The sequence below is a fragment of the Jaculus jaculus genome, chromosome 15 (genome assembly GCF_020740685.1).
Source record: "Jaculus jaculus isolate mJacJac1 chromosome 15, mJacJac1.mat.Y.cur, whole genome shotgun sequence".
In the NCBI taxonomy this organism is placed as follows: Eukaryota; Metazoa; Chordata; class Mammalia; order Rodentia; family Dipodidae; genus Jaculus; species Jaculus jaculus.
Genome location: NC_059116.1, coordinates 72,606,029 through 72,631,640, shown reverse-complemented (window position 1 = coordinate 72,631,640; position 25,612 = coordinate 72,606,029). Strand labels below are relative to the sequence as shown.

The 25,612-nt window shown below is 48.1% G+C and overlaps 1 protein-coding gene across 4 annotated transcripts; it reads left to right on the top strand.

Moving 5' to 3' along the window:
- The first annotated feature begins 148 nt into the window (after nt 1–148).
- Gata3 (GATA binding protein 3) lies at nt 149–22,850 on the top strand. Of its 4 annotated transcripts, none has more exons than XM_004662388.3 (5): nt 149–390; nt 2,741–3,277; nt 8,731–8,873; nt 15,776–15,901; nt 21,352–22,850. In XM_004662388.3, exons 1-5 carry the CDS (start codon nt 150–152, stop codon nt 21,634–21,636), a joined length of 1,332 nt encoding a protein of 443 aa, XP_004662445.1. In that variant the 5' UTR covers nt 149; the 3' UTR covers nt 21,637–22,850. The 4 variants fall into 4 exon arrangements, with proteins under 4 accessions (XP_004662445.1, XP_004662444.1, XP_044990510.1 ...); XM_004662387.3 differs by having other exon boundaries at nt 8,728–8,873; XM_045134575.1 differs by having other exon boundaries at nt 21,360–21,551.
- Nucleotides 22,851–25,612: the final 2,762 nt, after the last annotated feature.

The following is a 25,612-nucleotide window of genomic DNA, read 5'->3' as shown; positions in this document are numbered from 1 at the left end:
ATTCTCCCACTGCAAACGAACCATTAAACGACCGTCCGGGTCCCTGGACGACAGGAGCGCGCGGACCTCCCCGGCGCACCGCCCTCCCTCTCCGCGCGCGGGTTCGGGGCCCGGCGAGAGGGCGCGAGCGAGCGCGCGCAGCCGAGGCCATGGAGGTGACGGCGGACCAGCCGCGCTGGGTGAGCCACCACCACCCCGCCGTGCTCAACGGGCAGCACCCGGACTCGCACCACCCTGGCCTCGGCCACTCCTACATGGACGCGGCGCAGTACCCCCTGCCGGAGGAGGTGGATGTACTTTTTAACATCGATGGTCAAGGCAACCACGTCCCGTCCTACTACGGAAACTCGGTGAGGGCCACCGTGCAGAGGTACCCTCCGACTCATCACGGTGAGTCCACCGGGGCGCGCCGGCTCTCCTGCACCGGGAAGCCGGGAGGGACTCGGGGCTGGACCGAGACCCGAGCCGGAGCTCCTAAGTGTTGTTCCTGGTTCATTTTTTTTTTTTAAATGCAAAATATTGGGGCCCGGAAATGAGCGATGTAGCTGGTTAGGAGAGTGTGTTTGTAAGAAGAGTCGCAGCAGGCGCCTGTCCCCGCCGGCGGGCCGGGGTCGCTGGGGCCTGGCGCTCACCTGGCGGGCGCCGGGATGCCGTCCTCGGCCCGCGGGTGGCCGCAGGATGTGCAGCCCGGGAGGTCGCGGGCGCTCACCGCCGCGTCCCCGGGGCCCCCCGGCCCGGCCCGGCCCGGCTCAGCTGCAGTGTCAGCCAGGCCGACCTCGAACGGGGCTTGTCTGCGGAGCTTCGCGCTCCCGGTTCTCCCACAGTTGTCCCAAGGGGGTTTCTTCTGCCAGCGTCCCTAATGTGTTTCACCTTGTACATTTTCAGAAAGGCCTATGAAAAAATGTTTATTTCCACTCCCTTCTTTTGGGCTTTCCCCAAAGCAACTGCGTTGGATTTTAGGCAGGCCTTCTACTTACTGGCGGCTTTGAAAAAGAGTTTCTGGTGGCTGACCCACTCTGTAATGGGAGGGAAAGACTGCTTTAAGTTGGATAGATGTCAGATCTGCTAGATTCCCGGTTGCGCAGAATTTTTTTGAGTCTTTGATTTCGGGTTGTTCCCATTACCAGCACCTCTGGCCTTATTTTCCCCTCCGGCCTACCACAGTTCTACTTGAGCCTCCACAGGGGATTTAGGGTGCATCAGGGTTTCTTCTTTAGGAACGATTCCACTTGCCTTTCCCTTTTCACTTTGAGAAGTTTAGGAGAATTCTGGGAAAAAAAAAAAGAAAGAAAAAGAAAAGGAATGAAACCTAGCCATGTGTGGTTGGGGAAGGAAAAAAACTAATACTTCTCAGCTGAAAGTGTGTTCCTAAGGAAGAAACAGCAAAAATTCAATTCTAGGGGAGATGTTCACTTTGGTCTGTCCAGCCAGAGGGAGGTTTGCCTGGACCCCCCCCCCTCCGCCCCCCAGTCAGAGCTGTCTTTGGCGCCTGTGACATACCCCCTCCGGCAGCAGGCGTCCTCTGGCCTGCTGTCGCCAGGTTTTAAACAATCATTTCTGCGGATGGGGCGCTCTTTGCTTGCGTTCTTGCAGATTAGCAGTTAAGTGGAAATGCCGTAGATGCAGACTTAATATTATGTACTACTACTTCCTGCATAATCCGAATCTTAACCCTTGGTGTTCGGAGAACTCTCCATCTCCCTCAACTCTCCTCCCCCGCTTCAGTCTTAAAGATTTTAGTTTCAGTATTGTTCTTACGGGTTGGATAGAACGTCAAATGGTTAGGCAGGTACTGGAAGGGAAGATCAATAGTGTGTTCATTTGCACATGGATAAAGAGAATAGGCTTCTTACAGCTCCTTTAAACTTGTGTATTTTAAATGAAGGCCTGTAAGTCAACCTTGCTTTCAAATAAACACATAAACTGGAATTTGGTGTCTCCGAGGTGAAAATTCACCTGATTAAAAAGAGAGCCATGAAGTCCTATGGGACTTATTTTACTTTCTTCTCCTGTAAGATTTGGGAGGTGAGGAGACAGTAGAAGAGGAAACAAAACCACCACCACCACCAAAACCTGCCCCTATTCTAGTAGCCAGGCTTGGAAAATTTCAAGGGCTTGAACAATGAAAATTATCTCGTAAATCTTATTTCAGGTCTTCTGGAAGCAGCCTTGCCAATTCTGGCTGAGCACTGAATTGGAATTTCTGAAACTCATCCTAACATGCCCCCTGTCCCTTCCCAAGCCTTCTCCTGCATGGGCCTTTCTCTGGGGTCCAGGTTACTTTCCTGGTGTTGAGGTGTGGTGTGGTCCTCTTTCATCCTCAGGCCTCACCGACGAGGGCTGACTCTCTTACCTGGCTGGCTGGGATTAAGTCTGGGATGGGAGACTCGGGACCATGGAAAGAAGCCACTAAATCAAAAGGCAGATTCAAGAGAGGGATCCCCGGGAATTTGATTTAGGCCCCAAGAGCCTAGAGACCTTCCCCTCTGCCTTCTCAACGCCTCTTGGGTGTGTCGGGCAGAGACCTGACCTTCTGCTGGGTCTAATGGACAGGGGTGTGGCAGAGGGGTGGAAAGGGTCTCTTCTCACTCTTAAGGTGTGCTGGCCAGGTGCTCCTGGGACCCCCGGAATTACAGTAGGCCTGAGCTGGCAGGTGCGGGGAGAGGCCCCAGGTGTGCGTGGGGGCCGTCCTCTCACCGCCTTTCCCTCTCCTGTCTCCTCCCCACCTCGGCGGCCGCAGGGAGCCAGGTATGCCGCCCACCTCTGCTGCACGGATCGCTGCCCTGGCTGGACGGCGGCAAAGCGCTGGGCAGCCACCACACCGCCTCGCCCTGGAACCTCAGCCCCTTCTCCAAGACGTCCATCCACCACGGCTCGCCCGGGCCGTTATCCGTGTATCCCCCGGCCTCGTCGTCCTCGCTGGCGGCGGGCCACTCCAGCCCGCACCTCTTCACCTTCCCGCCCACCCCGCCGAAGGACGTCTCCCCGGACCCATCGCTGTCCACCCCGGGCTCGGCCGGCTCGGCCAGGCAGGACGAGAAAGAGTGCCTCAAGTACCAGGTGCCGCTGCCCGACAGCATGAAGCTCGAGGCGCCGCACTCGCGGGGCAGCATGACCGCCCTGGGAGGGGCCTCGTCCTCCGCCCACCACCCCATCACCACCTACCCGCCCTACGTGCCCGAGTACAGCTCCGGACTCTTCCCCCCCAGCAGCCTGTTGGGGGGCTCCCCCACCGGGTTCGGATGTAAGTCGAGGCCCAAGGCGCGATCCAGCACAGGTAAGAGCCAGCCCCGCCCCTGGGCATCTTTCTCTAGGGCCCTGCTCCTTTCTTTGCCTGCATCCAGGGCGAGGCTAGAAAGACCCCTTGATGCTGGGGGTGCTGGCCCAGGCCTTGTGAGCTAGACTCTCTTCCCATTCCTTCAGCCTGGGAAGAATGAGGTGTCTGTGAACTCATTCTGTCCTGGGAAGTGGGGTCTGAAGTTAAACCTCTCCCTTGAGCCTGCAAAGGAGAAAGAAACAAAAACAAAGGAATGCCCTCGCTGCCAGCCGCAGGACGTTTGCATTCTGACGCCAACCTCTAAGCCAGTATCCAAGACCAAATGGAAGGCTGAGGAATAAATCTAGTATTTAAAACCAAAAAAAAAAAAAAAAAAAAAAAAAAAAAAGAGAGAGAAGAGAAAAAGAAACCTCCTTCGACCTAAACAAACACAAGGTCCCTCCTGTGACTCCTTTGGCCTCTGCATTCTCACTGTTCCTCTTCATTCAGCGCACAAGAGGGTCATTCGGTCCATAGCAAAGGACTGTCCTTTATTGAGACGTGTAGAAATAAAGTGTGAGCGTGTCACTTTGAGGAAGAGGCAGGAATCTTGAGAAAGCAGCACAGGTATTCTTTGTCTTGGGGAAAAAAATAAAGTGTCTTCACAGAACTTGGGAGCAGAAGGGGGCTGGGTGGGAAAGCCAGTTGAGTGAAAAATCAAATGTCCCATGGCCCAGTTTGCTACCTGCACTGGCTTTCCAGTGAGCTCTTAGTGTGGGCAGGGGCAGGAAGCCGCAGCAGGACACATGGTTCTGCTGCTCTGAAGCTGGAGGAGGCTGCAGGGCGGAGAAGGGCTCTCAGGTGCGCGGCTGCCTCTCTTCTCAAAAGGCACCACGTTTCAGAGCTCATTGCCGAGTTGTTCTACTGATGTGGCTGGCATGGAAGTATGCGCGCGCACACATGTTTTTTTTTTGCTTCCACAATAAAACAAATCCGTCATAAATGTTGTTTCTAAACAAAGCAGTTGAGTCAAAAGAAGGATCCTCAGTGGCTGGAGTTAAGCTTATTTTTAGATAGGATTTTGTAAAGATGGCTATGTTTCCTAAGGTGTGTTCATTTCAGAGTGGGCCAGCCTTGCTTGCCTCTGACCTCTATATACATAGATCCCATTAAAAAAAGAAAACAAAGGTAAAAATTATTTGTCTTTTAAGGATTGAATGAGCAACCGAGTGGTCTTGGGACTGCTTTCCCAAAGCTTGGGTTTGGAAAACTTTACAGGGAGGGTTCTGGGAGCCCAGTGACCATGAGATCAGTTTTCAGGTTTTTTTTTTTTTTTTCCAGGGTGACATTCACTCTGACTGCCTGAGCAGGGCTGTCTCTATTTAGTTGATATGTTTTAGCTAATCCAATTATTTTCAGACTGCTGCACGCGACAGTTGCATTGTTTATCCTGAGCCAGGAACTTTAATAGAGTCCGGATGCGGTTAGGCTGACAGAAAAACTCAGACCTGCATATTCAGTCATGAAAGTAGGCAGGAGAGAAAGAGGTAGCCTTGTGTTGGAGTGAAAAAGAAAGCAAGAGGAGAGGAGACGAGCTGGCTTGCCTGGCTTGGGGTGGAGGAGCAGGACCGATGAGAAATGGGCTGCAAACAGCTCCTAATAACCAGCTGGATTCAAAGAGCCTGTGCGTTTTGAGGTCGCAGTGGGATTTTTAAAAACAACTTCTGTTTACTGGCGGAGCTTTGGGATGGGGAGACTGTGGTCTCTGAGGCTGGTATGGTGGTTGTGTGTGTTTGGGGGAGGGACCCAGTGACTTTTCCAAAAAGACTTTCTTTGCCCTCATTTCCCTGTTTGGTTTGCTCTCCCTGGACTGAGCGCACGTTCTTTTCAGTCTTCGGTTTGGTCTGTTCCTTCCTCTCACCTGGGTCCTTCGGATTGCGAACACAGAGGGAGGAAAATGGAAGGAACTTCCCCCAAACCACAGCTAAGAATACCTACTCATGCATCTTATTTATTTACTTGGTGAAGGAGAGAATTCACTGAAATGTGGATTTTTACTTCCTTCTTCTTATTCCTTTCGCACAGTCACAGAAACCAAGGGTGGCATACCTGGCCAGAAAGGGAGCCTGGGACTTTTGGAGTGTGGAAGGAAGTTTCTAGAAGCTTTCTGTGTACAGGGGACAGACTGGTGGGAGTTCTTCCAGAGGGGGTTCTCTTAGTTTTAACTCCTTCCTTTTCCTTTCCTTTGCTTTTCCCCCTCTTTGCAAAGGCATTTGTCGAAGGAGACCGAGAAGAGGCGGTGGTCAGGGCTGCTGCTGCTGCTGCCGCCTTGGAGAAACGGTTACAAGCTGTGGTTAGGCACCTAGCTTGCTCTTTGCCTGCGCTTTCAGCGCTGGGATCTTTCTTTGCAAACAAAAGACTCATCCTCTTTGCGCAGGACCATTTCTCAGCTTTTCTGATCACACTTTTGACTGTGGTCTCCTTCCACCTACCTCTGGAAAAGCAAAACAATCAGCGAAGCAGCAAACAAACAAACAAAAAAAACTTCTGGCCTCTTCCTAACCCCTTCACAGCCCAGTTTCAGGGTTTCAGTCCGAAGCCTAAGGGGTGTTTGAAAATGGCTGTTGAATGTCAAGAGGCCTCACAGCTCTGTGGTTCTTGTCACCTAAGAGAGAGGTGTCTGCCTGAGCAGCTCACAGCAGGCAGGGGCCAAGAGGGGAAGAGAGAAAGCAGGAGTCAGACCCTCCCTTAGGAAAATTGGCTATGTGCTGAAGTCCCAGGCTGGAGGCAAGGAGGAACAAGAGACTCCGGCACCAGGCGATCGCAAACTTGCCGAGTGAATCAAGACAGAAAATTGCACTAGTGTGCAGTGTTCTGCTGGCGGGCAGCCTTGTTGCTTCTGAAAAGGAAGCTGTCCCCTCCCTCCAGTGTGACAAAGGAAAGGAAATCAACCTGGCCACCTCCGGCTGGCAGATCCCCCTGAGAGCCAGGGTGCCTAGGATGGGGATGGGGCAGCCATCTATTGTGCTCAAGGCAGCTGTGTGATAGATATCCTGAACCCCCCAGCGGGGATGGAGGCCGCGTGGAACCCTTCCGCGCGTGCTCAGGGCAGGAGCCCAAGTGGCCCCTGCGTGGGCAGGATGAAGAGTAAGACCTGGCAGCCCCAGGAAGGCCCTCGCCTGCACCTTTAGCATCTGCGGGGGATCAGAAATGCAGGGCCTCCTGGCTGGGCTGCCTCTTACCTCTTTCCTTCCTGCCTTCTCCATATCCAGTCTGCCACATCCCTTGGCTTTTTGACCCTAAATGAAAAGTGTCTGGATGTGAGGCACTCCAGAGTCCCTTTAGCCAACCAGAAAAGAGGTTGAATCCCTAAGAGAGTGCCCTTGGCTCCACGTGCAAGGTTCTTCAGTGTTTTTATTTGTTCTGTTATTGTTACGACTTTCTAAGGCATACAGGGTCTCATGTTTTCACTATGTAACTAAAGATAAGCTTGAACTCCTGGTCTTCCCGCCTCTACCTCCAGAGTGCTGGGATAAGTTCCTGAGCGCTAGGACTGCAAGTGTGCCCTGACATGCGGGTTTATCCAGCACTAGGGATCGAACCCAGGGCTCTGTGCGTGCTAGACAAGCACTCTGCTAAACTGAGCTACACGTTGGCCTGGAGTTTTAAATCTATAGTCCCCAGGGACTCCCAGGACACAGGGAGTCCTCTGGAGACACCATTCTAAGAGCCTTTTTGGAATTTGGAGAGGGAAAAAATTCTGTGCTCAGAAATGACTTTGAAAATGCAAGTAAGACAAACCTGTGCACAGCACCCCCGATGAGTGGGGGAGGGGCTCATGGCTTGTACCTTTCCTGCAGAACTCGTTACGGAGTCAGTCCGCAGGCGGGAACACCCTACTTCCCTCATTTTGAGCTGGTGCTTTCCAAAGGCCCATTAGGTCTCAGGGCTACCAAGGCAGACTTTTCTTTCTAGAGGAGTCAGAATTCCCGGAGCTCTTTTCGGGGTCTACTTCCTCGCACCAATCTTCTTAGAAAGCTGTCATTGCTGATTAATCTCTCAGGACGTGTGTGTGTGCGCGTGTGCGTGTGTGTGCGTGTGTGCGTGTGTGTGTGTGTGTGTGTGTGTGTGTGTGTGTGTGTGTGTGTTCCTCAGCACTGGGGGATTAAACCAGGGTCTTGTACATACTAGATGAGTGCTTTACCACTAAGCTGCTTCCCCAGCCTCCATAGCAAGCTCCAGGGCCGTTTTCTCTCCCGCATGCTCTAGCTGAGTCCCTCCTCCAACTGGGTCTGCTTTCTGTCTTCCAAGGACCCACTTGAATTGAGCCACTTGCTTCTGCAGGAAGGTTGGGTCCCGGCTCCCCAACTGGATGAGAGAACTGAGCCTTCTAGGATCTCCCACCCCAAAGCGGAGGAGATTTTTCTGGAAGGATCCTTTCTTTTCTTGTACAAGTTGCAAAGAGATCATTTTGGCAACTTTCTAGGGCCCATCATGGTAAATTTAGATGATCTTCCAAGGAACTTTCTGGGGGTGGGCCCCTGGTTCTCAGCCCCATTTCTGGGAGGGAATCAGGAATCAACTGGCCTGGCTGGTTTTTTGTTTGTTTATTTGTGGTTTTGGAGAAAGAGGAGCTGCAGTTAGGCCTTGGTTAATGAGCCTGACCAGTCGGTCCCCTGTCCTTGGCTAACTTGCTTCTTGTCTGACTTGTTAATAAAACAGAATCATTCTCCCTTCTTCCTGCCCTTTCCTTTCTCCTTCTCCACCTGCAGTTCTGTGTAAAGACTGCTGTGTTTCCCACCAGCAGGCCCTGGCCAGTCAGGCTGAGGCCATAGTTGCACTTCAATCTAGTAGCTCTGGATTACTATGGGAAGTGTGGGTGTTTCAAGGGGGGTGGGGGGAGAGAGAAGCACAATCTAAAGCTCTAGCTACGCAAATCAATCAGTCAATTGATCAATCTGGACCTCTACTATCTGTTGATCTGTGTAGCCATTGATTTCATCTTTCCTTTCCCCCCATTCTAATCTTCATTATTTAATCAATCTATGTAGACAGTCCTGGTGGCAATAATGGGTCACCTTTTGTTGTCCTTTGAGGGAACTGAAAGAAATGTTTTGCTTTAGCCACTGACTGTCGCAGACCCAGAACTTTTTTTCCCCCTCGGGGAAGTATTTGAAGCTGCAGTCTGCCTTTTTTCTTTTTCCGCTGCCTCATTTTCCTCATCAGGTGCAGCAGGCTCAACCCCAGGTGCTCTTGCCTGCCCTTCCTCCCACTGGCACCTCTGGGCGCAGGGAGCACCCGCGCCGTCAGCGAAGGGCCAGGGCTCTGGGCCACTGGCAAAGAGAGGGGGGAAGTGCTCTCCACAATCCAAGGAGGAAACGTTTTCGGTTTCAGTTTAACTTCTTCTGAATGCTGTCTTCTTTTTGCATGTTTGCCTTCCATAAGTGACTTATCTGTGATCTTGTTTCCAGAAGGCAGGGAGTGTGTGAACTGCGGGGCAACCTCAACCCCACTGTGGCGACGAGATGGCACTGGGCACTACCTTTGCAATGCCTGTGGGCTCTACCACAAAATGAACGGACAGAACCGGCCCCTCATCAAGCCCAAGCGAAGGCTGGTAAGTTCACCTCGTAAGAACTGTTCCTACATAACTTATCTTGTATTTTCTACAAGGATAGCTGTTTGTAAGAAATTATCAGATAGCTCAAAGTCAGGTTAGCTTGCTTAGGCACATTTTCTTTTCTCTCTTCCTCTCTTTAAAAAATATTTTTGAAATAGATTTTATTTATTTATTTGATAGAGAGAGAGAGAGAATGGGTGCACCAGGGCCTCCAACCACTGCAAACAAACTCCAGATGCATGCGCCCTCTTGTGCATCTGGCTAACGTGGATCCTGGAGAATTGAACTGAGATCCTTTGGCTTTGCAGGCAAATGCCTTACCTGCTAAGCCATCTCTCCAGCCCCCTTCCTCTCTCTTTTTTTTTTAAAAAAAATTTTTATCGATTTATTTATTTGAGAGAGAGAAAGAGGAAGAGAAGGAGAGAGAAAGAGATAATGGGTATGCCAGGGCCTCCAGCCACTGCAAACAAACTCCAGATGTATGTGCTCCTTTGTACATCTGGCTTATGTGGGCCCTGGGGAATCGAACCAGGGTCCTTAGGCTTCGCTGGCAAATGCCTTAACCACTAAGCCATTTCCCCAGCCCCTCTTCCTCTCTTTTTAAATTATATGCAACCTCATCTTTTTCCCTTCATGTTTCTTGAGTCACTTCTCAAAAACAGGTCTGCTCCTTACTGCTTATCACATCTAAAAATTATTTCCCAGAAGAATAATTTAATTTAGCAGTACCAACATGACTGATTTTAAAATGCATTGATAATTACTGTATCAGGGACAGAGACATTTAGTACGAGGATAGAATGTCCCAGGGCTCTTCTAGAACATGTACCACAGGTAGTGGAAGGTGTGCTCGAAGGAAGTAGTCACAGCCCCGAGACTGTGGAGGACCCTCTGGTGCCCTTGGAGATTGCCGGGGCTAGCTGGTGCCGTGGCCCATGCCACCAGTCCCAGCACTTGGGAGATGGAGGTATCCTCAGGAGGCTCATGAGCTCAGACTTATCCTGGGCTACATGAAAGGAAGCTTCTCAAAAACAACACACACAAAGAGTAATAGGGCCATCACACATTTTCAGCTGTCTTGATGTTTAGACATGAGGGCTTTGCATAAGTAATTCTTCTGGGAAAAGGTTTATGGTTCCTCTCGTTCCGTCTCATGTAAACTTGGTGGCACTTTCTCTTTGAACTACTTATCCATAGGGTGATAGTTTCTCTATCCCCTCCTCTCTTTTTCTTTCCTGAACTTCTTGATCGTTAGAAACCCTTGTGAAAACGTGGCCCTGATAGGCACATTAGGAATACCAACAGGAGGGATTTGTTTGCAAGCTTGACTCTGGAAGCTTGGACCAGAGTGAAGAGCACGTGTATGTAACAGACAAATAAACGTAAGCTTGGCAGATGACTACCCACCCTCAAGACATCAGAATGCTTTTGGTGGTGCTGAAACTCATCAAGTGGAGAGGGAAAAGTTTCCCCAGGCAGACCCTAAGGGATAAAAAAAAGGGGGAGCAAAAACAAAACAAAAACCCTAAAACAAACAGGCCGCCTGTATTTTTTTTTAAACATTGTTTTTCCTCCCCATTAGGCTGTAGTGCAAGTTAACACCTTTCACATTGTCTTTAGAAAAAGGAACAACTTTCTAGGGATGGAAGTGCCCATGTGACTTTAATTTTTGGCAATCCTAGATCTATCTCCAGGCTTTATTCTATCTGACCTTTGCCCTTTCTGCAACTATCTTAACCTCCCCCACTTCTTCTCATGCACTTGGTTTTTTTTTTTTTTTCTCCTTTCTCTAATGTGCAAAACTGACTTCCTAGGAAAAAGCTGCCGGATATCTGAGCACTAGAGATAACTCATAAACAACAACTCAGCTTCCCCAACCTAAACATCAAGATGTTTAGACGGATCAGAACAAGAAGTGTTTGAAAAAAAAAAAAAAAAAGATGGCTGGAGGTGCTACTGCAGAATGAATGTGACCACACCACAAAAGAATGTTCTCAATCACTGAAACCTGGCCTTAGTGGAAAAAAAAAAAAAAAAAAAAAACCACCCAAAACTAACAACAAAATACTTCTTGTTAAAATAAGTCATGGCACAAGTAGAGTACGTTTTTAAAGTGAAGACAAAAAAGGGGAAAGAATTGTCAAGGTCTTCATTTGGCATTTTGCTCCTCTGTCTGTGGAGGCTGCAGAGGAGGCTCTGTTCCCATTTTGTATCATCCTGGGCTCCCTCGCCTTTCATGGGAGACTGTAGAACTCCCAGTAACGACTGCTTTTAGTTCTCGAGTTCACTGGCTTTCACAGTCTAAGCTGTCTGTCTTAATTTTCTGTCCTGGGTGGGTGCTATCTTGGGTTCTGTATAAATACACATACTATAAAGGGGCACAGAAAGGTGTGCCTTATCTCTCTCCCTTCCTCTTCTCCCCTTTCTTTTACCCCCTTCCATTCCTTATGAGTATTTGACTTCTGAATGCCCCAGTTCAGTTTTTCCCCTCTCCTCCCCTCCCCCACCCTGACTTCCTTGGTGTAAGGATGGAAGGCCTCACAAAGAGCTGTGCTTCCTAGTTCCCAGGTTTCTCTGCCCTCCGCTGTCTTTGCAGCTTCTAAGTCCCTAAGTCCCTCTGCCCCCTCCCCCCCAGTAGTTTCACCCTAGCCCAGGCTGACCTAGGATTCACTGGATACTCAGGGTGGCCTCAAACTTACCTCCTGCCCCTGTCCTCTGAGTGCTGGGATTAAAGGCATGCGCCACCATGCCAGGCCCAGCTTGTAGCTTTTTATGCTTTATTATTATCATCATCATCATCAACATATTTCATATAGACATGTCACGCCTTGGTACCTTCGTCCCTGCTTCCACTCCTCTGGGGCTGCGGGCGCTCCCTGTGGGGGTGTGGGGGTGCGCTGTGCAAGCCCAGCCTGTAGTTTTGCCTTCAACCTTTGCGGTTCACTGAAGGGGCCCACCCAGCCCGTTCCATGAGATCCACTCTCGCACTGCCGCGAAAGAGATGATGGCAGGCAAGATCCAAAGACCTGCCTTCACTAGAATGCCGATTTCACACATACTTCTTACAGTGGAAAAGGCTGGAGGGCTGAGGAGATGGCGCAGTGGTGAAAGGAGCTTGTTTGCAAAGCCTATCAGCCTGGGTTTGATGTTTTACTACCCACCCGTGTAAAGCCAGATGCACAAACTGGAGCATGCATCTGGAGTTCGTTTGTAGTGGCAGGAGGCCTTGGCATGCCCATAGTCTCTCTTGACTCTCAAAGAAAGAAAGACAAGCATGTAAAAAAGAAAAAGGCAGAGAGGCCTGCTTTATCAAAGTATTTATTCAGGTACTCTGCTCCCACTACTGAACCCAGCAGACATAAAGTTTGTAGGGCTGGAGACATATCTGTAGCATATTGTATGTGAGGCGTTTTCAGCATATCACAAAGGGCATTTCAAATTCTTCATTTGGTCGGGTGCGGTGGTGCACGCCTTTAATCCAAGCACTTGGGAAGCAGAAATAGGAGGATCGCCATGAGTTCAAGACACCCTGAGACTACATAGTGAATTCCAGGTCAGCCTGGGCTAGAGTGAGACCTTACCTTGAAAAACCCCCCCCCAAAAAAACAAAAACAAAAACAAAAACAAAAAACATCTTCATTTGGAGCTCTAGTTTTACTACATTCAAAATTGCTGAGTTGGACTGGAGAGACAGCTTAGTGGCTAAGGGACTGGACCCAGGTTCTATTCTCCAGGTCCCACATAAGCCAGATGCACAAGGGGGCACATGTGTCTGTAGTTCGTTTGCAGTGGCTAGAGGCCCTGGTGCACTTATTCTCTCTCAATCTCTCTCCCTAATAGCTAAATAAAAATTTTAAAATATTGCTGAGTTGAATCAGGGTGTCTACATATATTGACTTTACCTCAAAAAGAAAAACCGTCAGGCATTGTTTCTGTTGTAACCCCTTCTTCCTAAGTATTAAATAACGATGTGTCATCAAGGCAGGTGGCTCTAGGTATGGTGATTGGCATCAATACTCCTGACCTCAGTGAGTTATTTTCAAAATGGGGGGTCAAACAGTAATATCCCATTGTGCTAGAGAAGGGCTGTTAAGTTTTTTTTTTTTTGTTTTTTTAAGTCAGAGCTATTTAAAGCCTACAAGAGCATATCTTTGGAACAATTTAATGACTTTGAAAGGAAGGGAATTAGTCTGGTGAGTTTAAAATTGCCACTGCATTTTCTATACCTGACAGCTTTCAGTATTTGGCTCAATTTTGTGCTTCACAAATATTGGTAGAAGAGTGCCAGGATCCAGAATTCCTGTAGCTTTTTGTTCTAGAAATTTCTCCCTCCCTTTCCTTCTTCTCTCCCTCCCTTCTTTTGCCCTTCCATTCTTTATCTTTAAAATTTTTTTTAATGTATATTTATTGATTTGAAAGAGAGTGAGAGAGAGAGAGAGAGAGAGAGAGAAAGAGGCAAATAGAGAGAAAGAGAATGGGCACGCTAGAGCCTCCAGCCACTGTAAGCGAACTCCAGACGCATGCCACCCCTCCTTGTGCATCTGGCTTACGTGGGTCCTGGGGAATCGAACTGTGGTCCTTAGGTTTCACAGGCAAACGCCATAACCACAAAGCCATTTCCCCAGCCCTTTACTTTTAAAAAATAATTGTGTTGAGGATTGAATCCAGGACCTTTTGCATGCTAAGCGTGTGCTGTCCCGGTGAGCTACGCTGCCCGTTCCCGGAAGAAACCAGAAGGTTCTTGCTTTAGCTGAATTCTCTCTTCTTCATCTGCCTTTTCTCTGCTGTTAATTTTGAGTACAGGAGAAAGAATCACTTTTGAGTTACTGTTTCTTCTCATGATGGGAGGTAGGAAGGGGGAGGATAGAGGAAGGAGGGCTGGGTGTGGTGGCGCACCCCTTTAATTGCAGTACTCGGGAGGCAGAGGCAGGAGGATTGCTCGGAGGTTGAGGCCAGGCTGAAACTACATAGTGAATTCCAGGCCAGCCTGGGCTAGAGTGAGGAAAAACCTTGAAAAACCAAAATAATAATAATCATAAAAATTAGAAAGAAGCAGAGAGAGAGAAAGGAAGAGGAAGAGGAATATGTTAATAAATGATAATACCATTTTCTTTTAAGTTTTGAATTTAATCTTTCTCAGAAATTATTGGCATAGAAAATAGTCACCCGATAAACTCATCAAAAAGTGAAAGTAATCCTTTTTAATAGACAACCAGAAAAAAAATTTTTTTTTGAGACAAGGTTTCATTCTGTAGCTTAAGGTAGCCTCGTGCTGAGGGCAGTCCTCCTGCCTCAGCCCCCCAGGTGCTGGCATTACAGGCTTAAGTGAGCAAAGGATTTAAATTCAAGTTGAGGCTGACATTTGACCCGTGACTTCTCTCCCGCTTGGAGGAAATACCTAATTCCCTGAGGAGGCATGAGAGGAGAGATTCCTGCTGGAGAGCTTATGGGCTTCTTCTACAGTTTGTCTCGTTAAATAATGACTGCTGAAAAAGGAAAGGTGTTTGCACCGGAAGTCACAAGTGACCAAGTCTGAAAGTATCACCTGTGTAAATTTAAGATGCTCACACGTTGAGCAGGATCTTGTTGACTTGTCCTGCGGGGCATCCCCAGTCATGTCCCCCTTAAGTGTGTGCCACGTATGGCAAAGGTGCCTCCTTGGAGGGCAGAGTGGATATACTGTGAGTTGGCACACTGTCAGTTCTTTCTTCATAATCCAGCTTTTTACCTCTTTATTTTTTGAGAGAGTCTTTAAAAAACAGCAGGGCGTGGTGGCGCACGCCTTTAATCCCAGCACTCGGGAGGCAGAGGTAGGAGGATGGCCGTGAGTTTGAGGCCACTCTGAAACTACACAGTGAATTCCAGGTCAGCCTGGACCAGAGCGAGACCCTACCTTGAAAAACCAAAAAAAAAAAAAAAAAAAAAAAAACCCACCAATTTTGTTGTCGAAATGTTCTAGGTTAGCTCCATACATACGGGTCGGTACACTGCTCTCAGTAATTCGCCTCCCTCACTGGGTAGCTCTGACCGGTCTGGAATTCACTGTGTAGCCCAGGCTAGCCTTGACTTGGCAGCGACTTACCTGCTTCAGGCTCTTGAGTGTCTTGCTTAGATTCCAGGCAAGGGCTGCCACACCTGGCTCTACAGCATGTCTGGATGTGGGTTCCAGCAATGACTTCCAGGCTCCACTGGACTCTTTCCTGTTAGTGCACCCCGGGGCCCAGCAGCCTCGCTGAAGATTGCAGTTCTGCCTGATTTTTTTATGCTTATTTTAGAGTTATTTTCATTTTTATTTATTTATTTGAGAGAGAGAGAAAATGAGTGCGCCAGGGCCTCCAGCCACTGCAAACTGCATGCGCCACCTTGTACATCAGGCTTATGTGGGTCCCGGGGGATCGAACCTGGGTCCTTTGGCTTCCTAGGCAAGTACCTCAACTTCTAAGCCATCTCTCCAGCTACTTGTTTTATTTTTATCTTGTGGGCCTGGCCATGCTTGAATAAAATTGACTAAAAGCTTGGTACCAGAATCAGTTTGGTTAATTCAGCATGACTGTCCTTAAAGGTGGGCCCTTGGGTGCCCTTTCTGGGGTCAGAGGAAGAGAATGGTTGCTCTTAGGGAGGTGGTCCTGGCTCCCTGCTCTTCCTCAGTTCTGTCCAGAAGCAGAGCAGGCTCGGTTCGCACCCTGTGCGAAAGTCTCACGTACTCGGGTACAATGGATTGGCGACATGTTTTCGTCTCAAGGCGGATTTGGGCTCTTTCCTACTTTCACCTGGCCCACTTGCTAGTTTCGATTTCAACGATAATGTCTGTCTCTCTTTTTTTCAAGCCTGTCTCCTTGGCTCTGCCAACACATTTGACATTTGTTTTGGTTTTGTCCTCTTCTCTCTCCCCACCCCAGTCAGCGGCAAGGAGAGCGGGGACGTCTTGTGCTAACTGTCAGACCACCACGACCACCCTGTGGCGGAGGAATGCGAACGGGGACCCTGTCTGCAATGCCTGTGGGCTCTACTACAAGCTGCACAATGTAAGTGGGACTGGGGCCACCAAGGAGGAGGACTTGCCGGGAGGGGTTCTTCTAACTGTGCCACCCAGCCGGATCCCTGAAGGGTATCAGTTGCTCTCTTTGGGGTCAAACAAATAGATCTCAGTAATCTATGCAGTAAGGCTTATTAGTTTGATATTTTAATTTTAATTTTTTTTTTCAAGGTAGGGTTTCACTCTAGCCCAGGCTGATCTGGAATTCATTAGGTGGTCTCAGGGTGGCCTCGAACTCGCAATGATCCTCCTACCTCAGCCTCCCGAGTGCTGGGATTAAAGGCGTGCACTGCCATGCCCAGCCATTTTAATATTTTTAAAATTGTTTTGTTTATTTTTATTTATTTGAAAGTGATAGACACAGAGAGAAAGAGGCAGATAGATAGATAGATAGATAGATAGATAGACAGACAGACAGACAGACAGGGAGAGAGATAGAGGGAGAGAGAGAGAGAAAGAGAGAATGGGCATGCCAGGGCCTCCAGCCACTGCAAACAAACTTCAGATACATGAGCTCCCTTGAGCATCTGGCTAACATGGGTCCTGGGAATCGAGCCTCAAACCGGGGTCCTTAGGTGTCATAGGCAAGCACTTAACCACTAAGCCATCTCTCCAGCCCTGTTTTAATTTTTTGAAACAGAGTCTGTTGTCACCCCAGGATGGTCTTGATTGAATTTAATATTTAGATAAGGTTGGCTTTGAACCCCTGACTCCCAAGTGCTAGGATTATAGGCATGGACCACCAAACTCAGCAGGATGTAGCTTAGAAAACAACTTTTGCTGGCATGGAAAAGAGTTTAAAGACTGAGAGGGAAGCCAGATACAAGGGTACACAACTATAATTCCAGCACTTGGAAGGCTGAGGCAGGAGTATTGCCATGAGTTTGAGGCCAATTCTGAGTCAACCAGAGCTACATAGCAAGATGCTGTCTCAAACAGCAACAACAAAATAGAACAAAAAACAGAAACCAAAGGTAGAGAGGGCCACGACCCCCCTTGGTTTATTGGACAAATTGTGTATAAAGCTTAGCCTCTCAGTCTGCCAGGTGTAGGTTTTTGAGGAGCAAAGATGACCTTGGAAGACCCAAATCTCCAGTTCCATTTTGGTGTTTCCTTGCATTTTAAGTGGGAGAGGGGAGGAAGGGGGTAGGAGGAGCAGAGAGGGCTGCACTTACATGTGGGTACCGCTCTTCCTGAGCCATAGAGGCTTATGTGGTTGCTGAGGGGAAGAAATCTTAGCTGTAACTGCTGTGAATTCAAATGGACCCTCTATAAAAGACACGAAATGGAGGTCTGAGAGATTTCATCAAATGTCTATGTCCCAACCAGCTTTCCCCCCGACAGGCAGACACTTGAGGAAAGTGCCCGGTGAAGTTGTCATGCCAAGGGAAAACCCCATTTCCCCTTCCAGATCCTGTTTACAAACTAACCATCGCCACTTTTCTAGGTCTGGCTGGGTCACTTTTAATCTTGTAATATCTTCCCTTGAAGCACTGTTTTAGATTTATTTATTTTCTTGCCGACAAGCCATATCCCAAAAGAAGGCCTCACATTTACATTAATCCCAAACAAAAACTGTTGCCTTGTTCTCTTTAGCTTTTCCTGATTCTCCTGATGTTTCTTGCTCTTGGCAAAGTCATAAACTGCATGGTGGAAGAGGCAGACATTTTTGCTTTGGGCTATTCACCATACTGGGACCTGGGGAGGAAGATCATTAGACTTGTGGGTCAGTCCACTTCTCTGCGTCTTTTAGTCTTTTAGGGAACGAGTTGCATACATTCCTCTCCCTGCCTGTGGCATTGTGTCTCTTGACACAGTCTTCACCTATTGCTCCTAGATCCTGGGCTGAGACATAGGCAGATTTATCAGCAGTTAAACTAAGGCCTGGTTTAATCTGGGGTTCCCTTGCTCACTGCCAAGGAGCTAGAAAGATGTGTGATTAAGACCAGGCAGCTTTGGTGCGGTAGTGTCTGTTGGTTCTCTAGTCATCAGCACGGCCTTTGCAACTTTCTGAGTTGTAATTTATGACTTTCCAGGAACTTTCATGTTACTTGATGGCAATTCAGCTCCAAATAGTGTCATCATGTACCCAGAGAGAGAGAGAAAAAAAAAAATTATTACTTCAGTTTTAACTTGAGGAACTTATGACTCTTATTTCAGGTTTTTTTTTTTTCCCCCTTGAGATATGGTCTTGCTCTATCCCAGGCTGACCTGGAACTTACTCTGTACTCCCAGGATGGCCTTGAACTCAGAGCCACCCTACCTCTACTTCCCAAGTGCTGAGATTAAAGACATGTGCCACCCTACCCGGCTTTTTTGTTTTTTTCTTTCTTGAGTTAGGGTCTCACTCTATCCCAGGCTGTCCTGGAATTCACTATGTAGTCTCAGGGTGGCCTCAAACCCATGGCTCTCCTCCTACCTCAGCCTCCTGGGTGCTGGGTCTAAAGGTGTACGCCACCATACTTGTGACTTGCAAAAGCTAGTGGCAAGTGCAAAGTAATGTAGCTAGTGAAGTCGCAGAGCCAGGACTGATTTCAGAAGTCTTTCCTGGGAGGTTGGGAGCCTCAGAGCTTGTTGGAGAAACTTGGAAAGGAGCCTCTGTCCTTTGGAGTATCACAAAATTATAATCAGCTGTCATACATTTATATTCTTTCTTGTGTCCTTGGAGGTACAGGAATTATGGGAAATTAGCTAGCTAAAATTGTTTTTGGATAACTAGTCATGATGAGATAAATACCACTTGTATCTCATCTTAATATATATACATATATATATGTATCTGAAGAATGTGATATTTTTCCGTGTCTCTGGAGGTGGAACCCATGGCCTTGTAGGTTCCTGGCAAGCACCATCTTACTGAGCCACACTCCCGGCTCACTGAAGCTTTCGAATCAAAGAGAAGCCATATACTGCCTCCGCTGCTCACTCCGAGTGTTTGGTGTTGTCTTTGGTTTTGCTGCTTCGAGACAGGGTCATACATCTCCCGCTATGGCTGCTGCTGGCCTGGAACTCGCTGTGTGGCTCAGGCGGGCCGCAAACGTGCACAGGCTCCCTGTGATGACAGGCCGGAACGGTCACGCCTGGATATCTGTGCTGTCCCTAGTTCGCTCTGTGTTCGTGGCTGTACTCCCGTGACCGGAAGAGAGCGAGAGCCAGACTTCCTCATTCTCACCTGTGCGTTCCTCTGTCTCCTCTCACTGAGTAGGGATTCGTCAAAGGAGACAGTTTATGTGTATTTAACAATCCAAGATACTAATCTGTGACCATTTTCTTGGCACGTGTTCAGTTCTGCCCATGCCATGTCTGCACATGTGTGCCATGGGTTGCTTCCTTATCTGGGTGGTTGATGAGTGCCTATCTCTCCATCAGCATATCTAGGTGGTGGTGTCACTAGCTATCTGGGAGCACGTATCTGTGTAACCAGATATTGTCTTCAGATACCTGCTGTGCGCATCGAGCAGGCACAGTGGTGTATGTGGCCATTACCTTGGGGAAGGTGGTGTGATGTAGGAGTTGATTCCTGTCGTCTCTGTGGGCTGCCTTTTTCTGTTGATGATAACTGGAAGACGGAGCCCGAAGACATTCTCTGACAGCGGCCTAGGCTCTTCTGTGTCCTCCTTCTTCCCGTCTTCCTGGCACGGGGGCAAACACACCCGGAGCTCCAGCGTGGGGCTCTGACTCCCTCTTGGGTGTGCTCTGGTAGCTCCAGCCGGCCGCACGTTTGGTGCGCCCAGTGGTTTGTTCCCGCTCGGCCTTTGGATCTCTTCTTTTATGGTCATTTTTTCTAGCTCCAGGCGGACCCTGGAGCCATGGAGGCTTCTTTCTTCAGTCCTTAAGAAGCCTAGGAAGTGGCTGTTTCCCCTGTGAAGTCAGACAGGACTCGGCCCTTCATGGCCACTCCTTGAGTCTCCTGATGGTGTTCCTGGGAATATGGTCAGATGTTGCAGTTGGTTCTTTCTGGTGAGATTTGTGGGACTTGATGACCTTGACCTAACTAACTCCAAGTGGAGAGAAGCCTCTGTTACCTCTGCCCAAGTTCTGTCCTTGATTCTGGGCCCCAGTGCTGATACACTTAAAAAGGACAATTCTGGCTGGAGAGATGGCTTAGTGGTGAAGGCGCTTGCCTGCAAAGCCAAAGGACTCAGGTTCCATTCCCCGGGATCCATGTAAGCCAGATGTACAAGGTGGAGCATGCGTCTGGAGTTCATTTGCAGTGGCTAAAAGCCCTGGCATTCCTAGTCTCTCTCTCTGTCTCTAGTAAATAATAAATAAATAAATAAAAATAAAGCTTAAATAAAGGGCAATTTATCAGGAAGCAAGGGGATGATCAGTTTGGGTGTCATAGTAAAAGCCTAGGAGTCCTTTTTCTTTCTTTCTTTACTTTTTTTTTGAGACAGTGCATCTATCTATCTATCTGTCCATCCATCCATTCCAGGCTCATTTGGAATTCTCCATTCTCCCCATCCTCCAGTACTGAGATGTACCATGCTGGGCTCTGTAGCGTCTTGTCACTGCCTTTTTATTTTGATGCAGTCTTGGTCATTTTTACGATGAGGGTGCTTGCATGCTAGCAAAGGGCTTTGCATATCACAGGTGGTCGTCAGATCCTTGGTGACTGATTGATCTCTGCTTTTCGCTCATTTAGAAGTGGGGAGCCTCTGGGGAGCTGCTGAGGCAGCAGAGTGCAGCTGTGATATGAGCGAGCGCTTAGCTTTTGGAAAAGCTTGTGTCCACACAGGTCCCGGAGCTGCAGATAGAGCTCCACGGCCCCTCCACGACTGAGCCCTTGCCTAGAGTGTCCAGGGGTCTGAATTCTGTTCTCCGCCCCCTGCTCTCCCCAAAGTCCTAGAATATTCCGAGGCAGAAGCTTCTGATAGCATGCTTAGTGAATGGGCTGGCTCGGAGGGAGGCCCATATGCAGAGAAGTACGGCCACTACTTCCAAGGCTAGGGGACTCCAACACTTAGTGACTACCTTGGCCCTGCTTGTCAAGACTCAGAGTGGACTTGCCAGGCAAGAACACACAATGCTATTGTCCTCTGAAAGGTTTCTTCATACTTCCACGAAGTACCCTGAGGGTTTTCCAAGGAAGCCAGGCAAGTTACTATGTTTTACCCATCAGAGAAATAGACCCATACTAGGTGGGGTATGCAGATTTCCCCCAAATTATGATGAACTTAATCGGTGAGCAGTGCGCCTATGGTCTCTGGAAGCAATGGAAGCTGTCAGCCCGAACCCGCCCCTGACACCTGTAGCCCTTGTGCCGTGGAAACGAGGAAGGAGCAGGTGGGAGGGAGGAAGGCTCCACTGCAACAGAAACAGATCCCTGACCTGGGCCAGGTGGCAGAACCCATGTTGTTGTGTGAACGCCCGTGTCATTTGAAAGGCAGCAAAAAAAAAAAAAAAAAAAAGTAAAAAAAAAAATTGATCTTTGTTTAGATTAACAGACCCCTGACTATGAAGAAGGAAGGCATCCAGACCAGAAACCGGAAAATGTCTAGCAAATCAAAAAAGTGCAAAAAGGTGCATGACACTCTGGAGGACTTCCCCAAGAGCAGCTCTTTCAACCCAGCCGCCCTGTCCAGACACATGTCGTCCCTCAGCCACATCTCCCCTTTCAGCCACTCCAGCCACATGCTGACCACGCCCACGCCCATGCACCCGCCCTCCGGCCTCTCCTTCGGACCTCACCACCCCTCCAGCATGGTCACCGCCATGGGCTAGAGCGAGCCCTGCTCGGCTGCGCACACGTCTCCGAGCGTGCATGCGTGCGTGCGTGCGAGCGAGCGAGCCCCTCTGACTCCTTGTACTTGCGTTTTTGCAGGAGCAGTATCATGAAGCCTAAAAGCAACAGATAGATGGTTTGGAAGGCAGAAAGCAAAATGATGTTTGCTTCTTCTGCGGAGAAGCTCACGGTGGTGTGTGTACCAACCACTGACTTGGGATCCCATTTGTGAATAAGCCATTCAGACTCATTCCCTACTTAACAGGGTCTCTAGTGCTGTGAAAAAATAATGCCGAACATTGCATATAACTTATATTGTAAGAAATACTGTACATTCGAGGAAGACTTTATTGCACCTGGATAGCTGTAAGAAAGGCATGAAGGACGCCAAGAATTTTAAGGAACATGGGGGAAATAAAGTATGGAAACTCAGAAGAAACTAGGTCTGATATCCAAATGGACAAACTGCCAGTTTTATTTCTTTTCACTGGCCACAGTTGTTTGATGCATTAAAAAAAAAGAAGAAAAAAATGAAAAAAAAAAGATAAAAAGTTAAAAAAAAGTTGTAGGCAAATCATTTGTTCAAGGTTGTGGGCCTTTGCAAAGGAAATTTCAGTTCTGGGCAATCAGTGTTAATGTCTCACAGTTGCCAGCGAAGGTTTCAGAATGTCATTTCTAGGCCTACACACTTCGTGAACAAGTCCCTGTAATTGTTGTTTGTATGTATAATTCAAAGCACCAAAATAAGAAAAGATGTAGATTTATTTCATCATATTATACAGATTGAATTGTACAAATTTATTTACTGCTAGTGTTAAGAACTGCTTTTTTTTTTTTTTGGTTTTAATGTTTTCCTTCTCTTTTGATTTTCAGTTAAATAAACTAGCTTAATTTCAGTTGACCTAAGGTGGATGTACTCTGGAGGGCTTATTTTCCATTTTGTTTTTGGATGATATTTATTAACTAGCTTCTCAAGGTGCAGCGGTATCTGTCTTCTCCCTCCCCTGCGGCCCAGGCGATGCGGGTGGTAGTGGATGTACTTACTACCCCTGTGCATGTCAGCGACCCCGCCTGACAGGCGCGTCCTTCCAGCAACCTGGCTGACTGTTACCCCGTCGTGTTCTGTGTTAGTGATCACTGCCTCTAAACAGTCTGTTGGAATAATACTATAATAATAATAATAATAAAGTTAAAATATTTTAAAACACCAAAACAGCATTGTATGAAAGTGGTGGCCAAACTCTTGTAGAATCTTGGAGCTCTAGATGATTTAAAGAAAATGAGGTTCTTTTAAGTTCTCCCCAAGTGACGTTATTCCCCAGGAGACACTGCTAATCTCAGAGAGGCAACACCCATTATATTAGGAATGGGAGCATTTGGATTCTACTACAGTCCAGAGGAATTGATTGTGGGGCTCATGCAACTTCTGAGGTTCTCTAGTGAGCTGCCTGCCTGCCTTGGCTACCTTAAGTAGACAGTTGTCTCAAAGAAGTGGGAGCAGGTCCCCACTTTAGCATCACCGGGGAGCACTGCAGTTGATGGGCGCGTTCCTGCTTGACGTCTAGGCAGGCGGGGCTGCTCCTGAGCTAGAGTGTTGGGGAGACATGAAATAAAGCAACTTAAACGGGCTGCATGGTTTCCTTTGCCTGTCCCCAGAATGTGTAACTACACACACACTTAAAAACCTGTTCATTGTCTCTCTGATTTCTTAGCAAGTACCTGAAACATAAGGCTGAATGTTGAGATAAAGGAAAAGAGCACCAGTGTGATGCAAGTGGAGACCTCACTGGCTCACTCCTAATTAATCACCAATAATTCTGATTTCCACATCACTCCTGATGGACCAAAGAAAAGAATCATGAATGGCTATATTAAACTGGAGACTGTATACGTTCATGTCTCTCCATTCGCCTCTTCTCACGAGCAGATTTGAGTTAATGCCCTTTCACCTTAAGAACAAGGAGTTCAAATTCTTGACCTTCCAGGAATGGGGAAGGGTGGGAGAACACAGGCGACCTCAGGCTGCCTCTGCTGCTTGTGGGAGGTGCTATAACCACCGTGGCAAGATTTACGCTGTTTCTTCCACAGAACCGTCATTTTATCGTGGTGTGCTTTGATTTACCTTCTAAGATGTTTCACGAACATGATGCCCAATCTTTAAACTCTGTGTGTATATGATAGCAATGATTTAGTTACTCTTCAGAATGTTGCCATCTCTTCGTGACTCCAGTGGTTTTGTTCTTTTTTTGTTTTTTTTAAATAACGAGACAGTGGAAGAACATTAGAAAAGCTTAATCTAGAAAAATAGGACAAGCTTACAGAACTAAAATGCTGAGAAAATATTTTTGAGTAAATTAAATCCCTCCTAATCAGTTTTCATTCTGTCTTGTCTCACTTGTGAAGGAGCCGTGCTGGGTTATCCACAGAAGATATTTGAGATGTGGTGAGATGTGGGAGGCTTAAGGGAGGGGCCATATGGTGATTGGATTAATTGTTTTTAGGGTCCCACTCTTGTCCAGGCTGGCCTGGAATTCACTCTGTAGTCTCAGGGTGGCCTTGAACTCACGGCGATCTGCCTACCTCTGCCTCCTGAGTGCTGGGATTAAAGTGTGTACCACCATAACCTGGCTTTTTTTGTTTTTTGGGGGGGGGAAGCATCTTCTAGTGTAACATGAGCTGGCCCAAGGTTCTCGCTATGTAGCTCAGGCTGGTCTCAAACTTGGGGAAATCCTCCTGATTTAGCTTCCTGATTGCTAGGATTATAGGTATGGATGAGCTACCACATGTGATTTGGGTTTTTTCCTTTAACCTTTAAAAAGCTTAACCTAACAGGGGGAGAAAAAAAAACCCCAACTCTCTAGTTATGCTATTTATGAACTCATACTTAACGGTAGAAGTTTGTGAGGTAAAAACAATTGGATTTAAACACTTTTTTCAAGAGGAGTGGAGGGACATGGTGGTTTACACTTGTAATCCCAGCACTCAAGGGATTGAGGCCAGACTGGGCTACATAGTGAGTTCCAGGCTAGCTTTCTCAAAACAAAACCAGAGAAAGCAAAAATAAAGAAATAAGCGCTTCTTTCACGTACTCAACAAATACCTGTTGAGAGCCAGGGTTGGAATTCATGCAAAACCATTGTTTAAGGCTGTGCTGTGGCTCAGTCAGAGTGCTTGCCTAGTGTGTTTGAACACGGAGTTCCAGCTCCAGCACCTCATCAGACTGGTGTATGCAGCTGGTGGTCCTAGCGTTCGGGAAGTAGAGCCAGGAGGACCACAGATTCCAGGTTCAAGATCATCCTCAGTTACACAGCGAGTTCTGGGTCAGCCTGAGTTGGTACATGAGACCCTGTCTCAAAACAACAATAATAACAATAATAATAAATATCAGGGTGTGGTGGTGCTCACCTTTAATCCCAGCACTTGGGAGGCAGAAGTAGGAGGATCACTGTGAGTTCAAGGCTACTCTGAGACTACCTAGTGAATTCCAGGTCAGCTTCCACAGGAACAAGGCCCTACCTCAGGGGGAAAAAAAAAAAAAGTAGTCAGGCGTGGTGGCACATGCCTTTAATCTTAGCACTTGGGAGGCAGAGGTAGGAGGATTGTGAGTTCGAGGCCAGCCTGAGGCTACATAGTGAATTCCAGGTCATTCTGAGCTAGAGTGAAACCCTGCCTCTCAACAACAACAATAACAAGACAAAAGTCCATAGTAATACCAGGGGCTGAGGAGATGGCTTAGCAGGTAAGGGTGCTTACTGGAGGACCCGGCTTCAAGTCCCACACCCATGTTACCACCTGGGCCTGGCCTCACATCTCTGTGACCCCAGCCTTGCGGCAAGTGGAGACAGGAGCATCACTTGGACTCCAGGTTCAGCAAAAGACTCTGGCTCAGCAGAACAAGGCAGAAGAGGGATAGACGAGAACGCCCGATGTCTCCCTCTGGCCTCCGCACACGTGCTCAGCACACACAGATCTGCG

What these genes read in the sequence shown, in the direction of transcription:
- Gata3 (XM_004662387.3), top strand. Translation starts at nt 150, where the DNA reads ATGGAGGTGACGGCGGACCAGCCGCGCTGGGTGAGCCACCACCACCCC. An exon ending in CAAGGCGCGATCCAGCACAG is followed by an intron (nt 3,278 to 8,727) that starts GTAAGAGCCAGC and finishes TCTTGTTTCCAG; the next exon opens with AAGGCAGGGAGTGTGTGAAC. An exon ending in TCTACTACAAGCTGCACAAT is followed by an intron (nt 15,902 to 21,351) that starts GTAAGTGGGACT and finishes ATCTTTGTTTAG; the next exon opens with ATTAACAGACCCCTGACTAT.